This window comes from Chiroxiphia lanceolata, chromosome 10 (assembly GCF_009829145.1).
Source record: "Chiroxiphia lanceolata isolate bChiLan1 chromosome 10, bChiLan1.pri, whole genome shotgun sequence".
Classification (NCBI taxonomy): domain Eukaryota; kingdom Metazoa; phylum Chordata; class Aves; order Passeriformes; family Pipridae; genus Chiroxiphia; species Chiroxiphia lanceolata.
The window spans coordinates 9,514,226-9,526,151 of NC_045646.1; the positions used below are offsets into that span (position 1 = coordinate 9,514,226).

Genomic DNA, 11,926 nt, shown 5'->3' on the forward strand with positions numbered 1-11,926 from the left:
CCCTTCATTGTCAGAGGATAGATTTTTTTTATGTGTCTTGTAAACTTATTGATAACTGGTAATAATATCCTGGATTCTGAAATTGATAGAAAAGGTAGAAAACTAACCAGGGCACATGAAGCTTTCAATTTGGTTACACACTACCAAAAAAAAAAAAAGAAAGAAAAAGGAATTTTATTTTTAATTAATCTTTAAATATAAAAATTTAAACATTTTGATTTTTTAAATTATTTAATTGTAATATGAGTTTTTAAGTACTATCTCCTTATCATGAGTGCTCACTTGATGAAACACTTATTTTTTCCATTTACTGGGAAAAAAAGTTTGATTGAACAATCAAGGCCAATTTTTCAGAAATCACACATAGCAATTTTGTCTTCTAACTGCATCCTTAGTCTTCATGTACTCTTGTCTTTGCCTATGTGGACTGTGTGTGCTGGCAGGCAAATCTGAATTTACAACCACATTTAAATAACGTTTGTGACTAAAGCACCTGGAAAATCTAACCTATTGTAAGTATATGTATGTATCCAATCTAACCTATTTTAAGTATGTACTATGAACTATTGTAACGGTATTCTATGTAACTATATAATCTAATCAATGTGTAACACTCATAACCTGAATTCAGTGATTCTGAGATGAACCACAATATATATTTTTAAAGTTCCTGAAACAGATGAAACCGAGTTTCACTTGTCTCATATCCAGTGGTCAACGAGGGCTTTCACCTGGTGTCACTCCAATCCCGATCTCCCAATAGGCTCCAGAAGTTCCTTAGCACAAGCTTCAGGACAAATACTTTGGGTACAAGTGATTCACATTTCCATTCTAAGGCTTGCTATAAGCAGATAGGTGTGTTTTTGGTTAGGGATCAGTTTGATATATCTCAGTGTGGCAAATATATACGGTGCAGGAAAAAGGCAGGCAGTGACGAAGAGGGAGGGACAGAGGGAGGGAAGGGAATTGAGACTTTATAGAACTCAGTCTGCAGAACTGGTGGAACAACAAGGAAGATCACCTTTTCCAAGATCCAGTGCCTTCTTTTTGATAGACAAGCTGATAAATCAGCTCAGAAATGCCGACAATAACTCAAGCTTTTGTCGTCCTGATAATTTTTTTGTTAATTGTTCAGTTTTTCAAACTGCGAAAGGCTTGCAAGCAATTCCCTCCTGGACCAACTCCTCTCCCACTGCTTGGAAACTTGGTGCACCTGAACTTTCAGTTTCACCGGGATCTTCTGATGGAGGTATTTCTTTTAAGATGCTATTAATTGGTCATTTTTAGTCACAGATTTAAAAAGCCTGATATGTTATTAATCAAACTGAAGCTTTTAAGTCTTAGAAAGTTACAGACAAGGTATGGACATAGAAAGATCAACTTTATTCCTATATTTGGGTCACCTTCTTATGTAGAATATGTCATCTTCATGAGAATCCTAATGTTCTTAAGAAACTTGGGGACAGGGTTTCTGGCTTGTTATTAAAATTGGAAAATACCAATTCTCTAAAATATGTTTCTGCACTGCTGATAAGTCCCCATGTGATATTTTTAAAAATTCTGACTGGCATTGCCTGATTTGATCACAAAGGGGCAATATGTTGAATGTGTATGTATGCTTATAGTACAGGAAGGGCATTCACTCCCCATCTTCTTACACCTCCTGAAAGCTATCTGTTTGCCACTTGTTTCTAGTGACAGCTGCAGTAATTCTTCTAATGGTTTACAGAAGACCTCTAATTCAGGTGTATGCCTAGGACAGACACATGGATCATTGAGTGCAGAGCAGACTTAGACAGGCAGTGATGCTCTAAGAGGGAGAGGAAAACTGGAATCTAAAGAATTATCAGGAGAAGCAAGTGACTGGTGTGATCAGCTGGATGTAATTCTAGTGGCACCTTAGATACTGTGAACCATCTCTTTTGTATCATTGTGGGTGTGCTGGAGCAGAATCCCATACTTGTACAATGGTTTTTCCATGAATGACTGGATTTCCTCTGTCATACACCCGTCTCTGCTTGGATACCTCTGCTGTGTCCAATGGTGAGTGCTCTCCTCAGTGCTGTGACGAAACCCTGGAGTTGGCTGCAGCCTGCTGGCACTTCATAGCTGTTGACTAGTTTCTGGCTCCATGTCCTCTCCTGGAGCACACAGACAGTGCAGGTTTAATCAGCTGGTTTCCTTTTGCAAAGGAAGGGATCACTGGAGGCACAGAGCCCCAGAGCCGTGCAGAGTGTGGCTGTTCAGATCAACAAGGTTCAAATGTTGGGGTTGGATGTGATGCAACATAGAGCACAAAGTTTTCTTTCTCTTGCTGCAGTGTTGCTGCAGGCTGTGCTTTAAAAAGAAAATAGCTTTCCCCAGAGTAAATAAAATTGGCTGCTGAAAGCATTGTTCTCAGCAAAACAACAGTCTCTTTCTGCTTCTATCTACAATTATATGCACGGGATGACATTTTCAGCACAAAACTGTCCATTGGTGAATACCTGATGCAGTGTCTGTTCAAGATGTATATATGGGACTTCATCTGTTCTTTCCTGGCACCTTTTCCACTTACAGCTGGCAAAAACTCATGGTAACATATATACTTTGTGGTTTGGGTGGACGCCAGTGATCATACTGAATGGATTTCAAGCAGTGAAGGATGGCATGACCACGCACCCTGATGATGTTTCTGGGCGGATGGTGTCGCCTTTCTTCAGGGCAATGGCCAAAGGAAAAGGTGAGATTTTCCTGCCACAAATAGTGCACAGGAATGTTGACTTGGCAAATTATTCTGCCCTCCTGTTCAGAATGATCTTCCATCAGATACAGTCCAAGTCCTCCATTACCTCTTGAGAATAATTTACTACTTGGTGTGATGCTTTTTGTACTGAGTTTTCCCAAGCCTGGGAAACCCTCCAGGTTGTTTCTAGGCGACCTTTTTGCAGTATTCAAGATGTATGTATGTGATCCAGCTCAGAACTCAGCAATCTTGCCCTCATCACAGACTAATCCATTTTTCTGCATACGATTTTGCTGTACATCATGCGAATGCAACACTTGTTTGGTAACTGTATACATTATAGTTGCCAAATACTTTCCATCATGAGCAAGAGACCTATAAAACCCTATTTCAGAATTTGCATTGCTGTATTTGCAGACACTCCTAAGCATTTTTTGAATATCCTTTGACTATGAGAGTGCCTCTGACACAGGAAAACTCAGTTCTTCTTGGTGTATTCCATCAGTTTGCAGTTTTTCCCCTTCCCTTCCCTGCATTTGCTATACTAAAGCAGACACAGGTTGTTTAAAGGTAGGTAAAACCTCACCATCACAGCTCTTCAGGTGACCACAAGTGCAATTTACCAATTAGTGGAGTGTTCTCTCTTCCACAGGAGAAATAGAGCCCAAATGTCACTTTTCCTTCACCTTCATCACCTCAACCTACAACCATCACATTAATTGATCTACACCTTCATAAACGTACCCTGCCCTGTACTCCACTCTGTGGAAATTCATCCAGTTACTCCTGTCCTGAGCACGATCACTTGACTATGGCTAAGGCAGATTTCCTAAAAAGGCATCTTAAGGTATTCTTTTTTTTTTCAAGACATCAAGAAATGGAGCAGTTGGAAAATCCTTAGACTGCTCTTTTCAGTTGTGAACTACAATCAAGATTAAGACGATGTGGCCTAGTTATAGTTTGGGTATGCTTGGCTACGATTTCTGGTTACCAATAATTTCACCTAAAGATATTTGTATCACAGTATATTCCCTGCTTTATTCCAAGCATTTTATAATATATATTTAGATGAATCACTCATGTCTGTGGCAAATATTAATATGCCAAGGAATACCCTCAGGTATTATATTGGCAACTGGTCGCTCCTGGAAGCAGCAGAGACGCTTTGGAATAATGACTCTACGCAGTTTGGGAATGGGAAAAAAAGGCCTGGAGCATCGAGTGCAAGAGGAGGCCTCTCACCTGGTGGAGTTTTTTATGAACCTGAAAGGTAACTGTCTGCTAAGAAACCAAGCACTTTTCAGTCTGGATCTACAGTATGCAAACTTACCTACCCCTTCTACGGTCCAGGTTAGATCCACAGTGGTGTATCCAAACTTACTAAAGCCTAAGAGCAGATAGAGCATAGAATCAGAAATGGGAATTTCTTTCTAAAATAGCTATTCATAAACCTAGTGAAGTTGTGAACTTCTGAGATTCCACCTCCATGGGCTGACTGTCTATAACATGATTGTACAACGACAGGACGCCACTGAATTGCACAGCCAAGACATCCTCAGGCTGCCTGCAACAGGTAACTGAAGAGTATTGCAGAGCTTGGTAATTTCAATGACATTAGGTGCCATTGATATTTTAGTCTGTCTGTCTTAGTAACTACTGGCAAGAGAATCAAAGAAAGCAGGAGATGGGAGGGAACTTCAGTGGATTATCAGGTTAATCCTAGAGTCCAAGCCAGGATCATTTCTACCCAAACTACTTTCTATGGATATCTGTCTCATAACTTTAAAAAAATTATCAGACAGAGATATGATAATCTACTGCTCACAGTTGAGGTTGTAATAGTTTCATTATGTATACTTTGCAGGTTCCTGTCCAACTATTCTTCTTCTTAAACGTTCCCAAGTTCATTCGGTCTTTCCTCCTAAGTAGTTATTTGACATTTTTGAACGTCTGTCACTGAATTCCTGCAGTTATCTCTAGTGACATTTCTTCCTTCTCACTCGGTGACTTGTCTTCCTCCAGACAACTGAGGACAGCAGATTTGATATGAGATCCTGGAACAGATCTTAGTTGTACAACATTATTTCACAGAAAGGGGTTTGAGATTGTTTTAGAGGAAACGGTTTAACAGTGTCCTTTGCTCTAAGGCTATGTTTTATTTTCATTAGTTCATATTAGTGCCAAATTTCTGTCCCCATTCATGCCCCAGCTGTATAAAGAGAACATTTTATGTAATCTCTAAAAACACTTTGTCCTATCTGTATAAGGAACACTTGAAGAAAACACTGAGAGTGAATATCTGTTACTGTGTTTGCAGGAAGACCTGTGGATCCTTCTTTCCCTCTTTTCCATTCTATTTCAAATGTGATTTGTGCTCTAGTTTTTGGATATCACTTCTCTGATGAGGACAAAACCTTCCATGAAATGATCCATGCCACAGAGAATTTATTCAAGTTTGCAGGCAGCTTTCTTCATCAGGTGAGTAAATGATATGCTGTTTTTTTCTGAAATAGGTAGAAAATGTAAGAGCAGATACAAAAATGGCTCTTCACTGAGTACAGAGCTACAGGCAAATGCAAGTTGGGAGAGAAGTGGTGTCCTGGGGACCTTATTACTGCCTCCTTGGCATGAGGACATTTTTAAGAACTCTCTTGTTTCTTTGCAAGTTTAGGGGTTGACTATCTGTTGACTCCTGGTTTTTAAGTCCTTCAGCATTTCTAAGAATATTAACAGAAACCTTTAAATCTAATTTGAGACTGGAGTTTGTAATAAATATGAACTCTGCAGTGCTGCTCCTCCCACCTCTATTTACTTCTCTCCTCCAAAAATTGGAATCATTGAATTCACTGTTCTGCTTTTTACTACTCTTCAAATTGTATGCTAAAAATTTTCTTTGCTTTTTCCTCCCTCACAAATAATAAAATATTCATTATGAATTTCCCCCTTACTTCATAATAGCTCTGAATTCACACATTGTAAAAACAACACATACATTCTCTGACAGTCTCACGATTCAAGTTCTGTCAAAGATTTTTTGGTAGGTACTTCCCACAACATACCATATAGGACAGCTTTGCACTTGAAGGGTCTTGAAGCGCACTTGAAGTTTTCCCCATGAATTAGACTTTGTGGTTTAGACCCTTAAAGATGGTCAAGCTGCATGTAATGGGGAATGTGGACGGCCAGGCAAATTCCATTGACATTTGAATTTTACAGAATAAGGCAAACTAAAATGCTGTTGTGGTAGTAAAGCTTTTCTGCAAATCTTAGGAGCGTGAGCAGAGTGTCATCAGAACTGGCTTGACCCCTGGGATTGTGTCAAATCACTAGTAAAGCTTTACTACATGATGGCAAAAACCTGCTCAAAGCAATACAAATTTGTTTATTCCGCTATCAACATTTTTGGACAGGACAATTCAGTCTTTTGGTGTTTCTAAAAGTAGCTTTGTTAGTGACAGAGAATTCACACTACCTCTTGCGTGTCACTCCTGCAGATGTACGAAATCCTCCCTTGGCTGATGTGCCATCTCCCTGGGCCTCATAAGAAGGCATTGGCTTGCTATGATGTCCTGAGTTCTTTTGCAAGAAAGGAGGTCAGAAGACATGTGGAGAGAGGGATACCAGCTGAGCCACAGGATTTCATTGACTTTTACCTGGCTGAGATGGAGAAAGTAAGTGTTCTGTGTGATCACACATTTATGGAGTATAAGGCCCAGTATGTCAGGGGGTGAACTCGTGAGCTATCATCTGCTTTCCATAAATATCCATGTGCATACTTCAATCCTGTAGTAAATATGAGACAGTTTATTCCTGTAGGTTACATAAGTTTGGTAGAAACCACCTCATCTTCTACAGCAAAGCACCTCATGTACAATGAATTTAAACATGCATACACAGGTAATTGCCCTGAAACAGAGGACATTTCCTTGGGATTCAGTGTGTGCTCTAACACCGGCTGTCCTTGCACCACGTAACTGTATGGTTCCTCCCTTGGCAGGGAATCATTATCCCTGTGTTACCTCTAATTTCCCCACAGTTTGAGGCATGGTTGGCTTGGCACCTATATTCTAATTGGATATCCTAGGAAACAATTTCACAAACAGGGCCATAATAAGCATTAATCTTCTTCCCTGCCCAGGCTATTGTTTTCCATAGTAGGAAGTGGCTCATGAGCCAGAGAGGCTCTGCTAAGAGTACCAGAGTTTCTGCTTCAAACTTTCTCATTTTGGGGTACTTTTGGGAAGTAAAAGAAGCATCTCTTTCCTAGGGTAGATGAAGTTTATGTAGCTTCTACATCTGGTCATAAGCTTTCAGCTAATCAGGCTGCCATGTCCTCACAGTGTTGGCTCAGAGGCTCTGAAAGGAGCTGATGCATCATCTTACATTTTATATCTGAATTGACTATGACAAGATTTGCTAAAATAAGCATTTTAGAGGCAAAGATGCAACTTTCTCTGGTGTCAGGGGTGCGATTTATTGCAGTATTTATTGCATTATTTTAAAATGTTTTGCCTAATTTTTTTCTCTAAAATATTTTTATTTTACTCCTTTATTATTCAGTAGAAAACACCTCTCCCCCCCAGTTCACATTTATCCTGAACTCAGAAAAGAAATTACTTTCAAGGTGTTCTTTTGAGATTCTTTTATTCAGATGGAATTTCCTTTGGTATTTTCTAGCACCATTTCATAGTATATTGGAGACCAAGGCCTGAAGAGTGGCATGCTGTAGGGCATTTGTATAGAAGCACACTGTAATCTAACTGCAAAACTTGTACTGTGCTTTAAAGTTTTCATGACTAAGTCATCAGACATAGAATTGTCTTTTTTAAATGAAAGAATATTCCACCTCATGAAAGACAGCAAGACAGACTTACCACGTCTATTTGGGAAACTACTAAACTACTCATCAAAAACTGTAATTTTGACTATTCTTTGTGCACATGCCAGCTGTGGAAATAAGGACTCTCTCACAGAGGGTATACAAATTGACCTAACTTTTATGCTTTAACTTCAACTTTTTATCATCATCTGCAGTCAAAAGAGGGGGTCAAGCCCAAGTATGATGAAGACAATTTGGTCCATGTCATAAATGATCTTTTCCTTGGTGGATCAGAGACCTCAAGCACAACATTGTACTGGGGACTGCTCTATATGGTCGTGAATCCAGATATCCAAGGTGAGAGGGATTCTTGTTGTGAAGTGCTGTGGGTACTACAAATATTAATGATGGCTGAATAGGATGAGCTGCAGCTGGCTCTCACTCTCTGAAAACACAAAGAATGGCAGCAGAGAAAAAAATCAGAGACCCGTTCTGTGACCTGACCCAGTCAAGTGGCTGAAGGCACTTGCAGTGAGACCAAAGTTAGCTCTTGGTAGTGACAAGTCAGTGAGGTGCTCTCTGTGGAGAGTTTGCAGGTGACTGATGGCAGCAGGTACAGAGATCAAAACTCTGAATCCCATCTGCACCTGACACCATTCAGGTATGAGGAATGCTAACATAGCTTTATGTTGTTTGCCATACAGTCTGATCTCATATTTATAGCAGCCTATGTTCACTGCCCCTCCTGTGAGGCAGTGAACCCAACTCTCCTTGCTGTGCACACCAGTGCTCTTCACAAACCACTGGACCCCTTACATCCCTCCAATGTGTTCCTGGACCACACTGTTGGTGGGGTTTTCCTGTATATTTTTATTATCCTATATTAAACTCAGGCATTAAAACATATTAAATCACAGATTATAGACCTAATATACTATGTTGAAGGAATATATTTTCCTGTTGCTCTAAGAGACCAGTTAAAATATTTTATACATTTTCTCATCTGAAGTTGTGAATATTTCTCCACAGAGAAAGTGCAGAAGGAGCTGGACGCTGTTCTGGGTCCTTCCCAGTTAATTTGCTATGAGGACCGGAGAAAACTGCCCTACACAAATGCTGTGGTCCATGAGATTCAGCGCTTCAGCAACATTGTCTTTGTGGGCCTGCCCAGGCTGTGTGTGAGGAACACAACACTGTTGGGATTCCCTGTCAAAAAGGTACAGACACATTTTCAGCTTCTGTTCTTTCTTCAGCAGAGAGGCATTTATTTATCTTTCATTTCAGTTTCGTCACCCATTTTCAGTCTATAAACTATTCTCCATTTAACTCAGGAATGGGGTGCCTGGGGAAGAGTTACTATTTGTGGCTACACAAATTAGTCCTTTACTTAATGTGTAGGTGCTCAGACAGCTGATAAGGCCCCTACCAGGGAAGCCTTGAGCTTCTGCCCATCATCACAACTGCAGACACCAGCTCTGCTTGGCTGGGGATGGACTGGGAGGATAAACTGTTTTGCCAAAGCACTGGTCAAGAGACCTCTGCTCAACTTGGCACTTGTCCAAATGGCAACAAGCAACAGTTTTTTCTGTCAGGCAGAAACTGATGGGTGACAGGCCAGTAGTTGGAATGGAATCAACAGTTTCTTCTTTGCAGGGCACCATCGTTATACCAAATATAGGATCTGTTCTGTATGACCCTGAGCAATGGGAGACACCTCGACAGTTCAACCCTGGCCATTTTCTGGATAAAGAAGGAAACTTTATCCCTCGAGAAGCTTTCTTACCTTTCTCAGCAGGTAAACGCATTGGTAGTTTGAAGTGATCCAATAGATAAAATGAAGAATATAGAAGTTGAGATTATGGTATTTCTTCAGATAACATCTTCTATCTCTGCTGTTTGCTGCTTTTTAAGAACAGTACTGGCTTGTTTCTGCCAAGCGAGAGGCTTCTGTGCCATCAAACCCCAAACTGTCCTTAGGACTCTGTGGTGGAAGCCCCACTCAAACTGGGCTGGTTGCATGCTGCAGTCATACACAGGTTTTGTCTGTAGTATTCTTTATATGTAGTTACATTCCTGAGAAGCAATGTGCCTTGTTTGTACTGGAGTTACTTGCAATCCCTTTTAAAGGATCAAGATGAAAGAAAAACAGAATGCATCCTGGTAAACAAAAGATTAAGTTCTTGCTTACAGAACTGAAATTCCAGTTGCCAAAGAAGGAAATAAGATAGCAATGCACACACAGTTAGCAATCACACATAGCAGTAAGGTTCCTATTGATGGTTTTGTTTTAGTTTCTCTGTTGCTGTAACAGACCAGTCATTTAGATGTCCATCCAGCAGTGGTTTCTTAATGAAAATGGTATTTATTTCCTTTTATTTGTCTGCTAATCTGGAAATGTGAATGTATTATTCACCTGTTCTGCTCACACCATCGGTGCCAATGAAGAACCCTGGGAAAGGAACAGTAGACCTCATGCTTTGCCTATGAAGTGACCAAGCCTCTGTTCAACTGCAAATGCCAAGTAATTTTGATCCGCTGATGTTAACTCACTAAGAAAGCATGTGCAAGCAGCTGGCAGATTCTTTGTGTATGACCCTGGAGCTCAACATCTCCTGTAACAAGAAAATAATGTTCTATCAGGTCTAGAAAAAAATTATATCTGTACATTAGTGATTTTCATTGAAATTTTCTTTTGGTGTCTCCTAAGCTATGACATTGGATCAGATCTTTTTGGGAAGGGATTCACATAGTTTTCATTCTGTGGCTTTCATGATCCTGCCCTTAGACAACAAAAAAAACACCCTCTGCTTGCAACAAGAATGAACTGACTATGAAGCTGAAAAATTCCTAGATACTCACTATCCTTCCCCTCTTCCCTCTGCAGGGCACCGTGTGTGTTTGGGGGAGCACCTAGCGAGGACCGAGCTCTTTATTTTCTTTGCCAACCTGCTGCGGGCTTTCACCTTCCAGCTCCCCGAGGGAGTGACAGAGATCAACACAGAGCCCATTTTGGGGGGTACCCTGCAGCCCCACCCCTACAGGGTTTGTGCCATTCCACGCTAGGCTGCAGCAGTCACTGACCAGCACCAGACAGCCACCTTTACCTCTGTGAATTTCCTCTCAATGTATAAACCTCCTTCCACTAGCCAGGATATTGATATTAGTCTATCCCAGAGCTATTCAGAAAGTGGATGCAAACCATGATCCAGACTGTCAGTACTTTTGGTCTGGTCTTTATGAAAGTCACAGGTATTCTCGCAATGATCTTAACCAATTTCTCCTCTCAGAGAGCAAGTGATGCCAGATGCTAAGGTTCCCAGCCGAAGCCAACCCAACCGAAGCTGTGTCCCCTTGTCCTGGCCAAGCAAAACCATCCTCATGCTCAGTCCTCAGTAAAATTCAACAGAGGATCTCAACAAGAGCTGAGTAGGTTCCATTCCTGTGAGTGGTCTGATAACCTCATGTAATTTGACTCTGAAAAACACCCTTTTAAAGCCCTGTTTTGGTTTTAGTGTCCCAAACTTAGACACTTTAATTTGTTGATACGTTGCAAATAAAAAAAAACCCAACAAAACCAAACCAACACCCAAATTCCGAGAAACACATTAGAATGTGGGTAATTCATGTCTGAATTTGATGTTAAGTATCTTCCACATACAAGGTAAAAAGACTCATCCTAAAGTTGAAGAAAGAAACTTGTTTAGCGTTTACTAGCAATGTGAATGTGTGACTTTGCAGCCTGATCATGGTTATAATATATTGCCAAATGATTTATTAGTTGTTTTGTTGTTTATTTTATTTTTAAGGATGTAGAAACATGCTCATTATCAATCCTGCTTGGAAGAGGTTTAAATGTGAGATGAGAGAGTCACTTTGCCAGTGGGTTTCACTGGTAACTCCACAGCAGAGGAACATAGAGACTTTGGAAGGTAGCCTCTAGGGGTTATCTAAACACTCAGTTATTCTTCATTTTCTCTGGGCCCTTTTCTTCTTTCATTACAACCCATACAACATTTCCTGCTCCCCATTCAATTTCTTTCTAATCCTCTTCCCCAGTTTCAGTTCCTGCTCCCACCTATCCCTTATCCTTATAAACTCTATTTCGAGATTCACCTTGATGTGATGACATCAAGCTTCTGTCTCCTTTTTTCTGCACAAGTATTAGTTGAGGAATCCATCCTGAGCTGAAAACAATCACCAGTGTGTTTCCAGGAGGGAGTTTGGAAAATCTGATATATTTCTTCTTTATGGCTCCAGACCATGGAAAGAAGAGCACAGTAACCATGGAGGGAACACTGTAAGTGACCTAATACAAGAAAAGACATAAATGATGATGTGATGCAGGAATTCTAAAATATCTATCACTTAATGTAGCTGTTCAT

General features: G+C 40.4%; 1 protein-coding gene across 2 annotated transcripts; it reads left to right on the top strand.

Annotated features, from left to right (window-relative positions):
• Positions 1 to 1,078: 1,078 nt before the first annotated feature.
• Positions 1,079 to 11,339, top strand: LOC116791509 (cytochrome P450 2J6-like). 2 transcript variants are annotated; one of them, XM_032697579.1, is made up of 9 exons: positions 1,079 to 1,249; positions 2,560 to 2,722; positions 3,846 to 3,995; positions 5,043 to 5,203; positions 6,220 to 6,396; positions 7,760 to 7,901; positions 8,574 to 8,761; positions 9,198 to 9,339; positions 10,429 to 11,339. In XM_032697579.1, exons 1-9 carry the CDS (start codon positions 1,079 to 1,081, stop codon positions 10,605 to 10,607), a joined length of 1,473 nt encoding a protein of 490 aa, XP_032553470.1. In that variant the 3' UTR covers positions 10,608 to 11,339. The 2 variants fall into 2 exon arrangements, with proteins under 2 accessions (XP_032553470.1, XP_032553469.1); XM_032697578.1 differs by lacking the exons at positions 1,079 to 1,249; positions 2,560 to 2,722 and adding an exon at positions 3,461 to 3,572.
• The last annotated feature ends 587 nt before the right edge of the window (positions 11,340 to 11,926 follow it).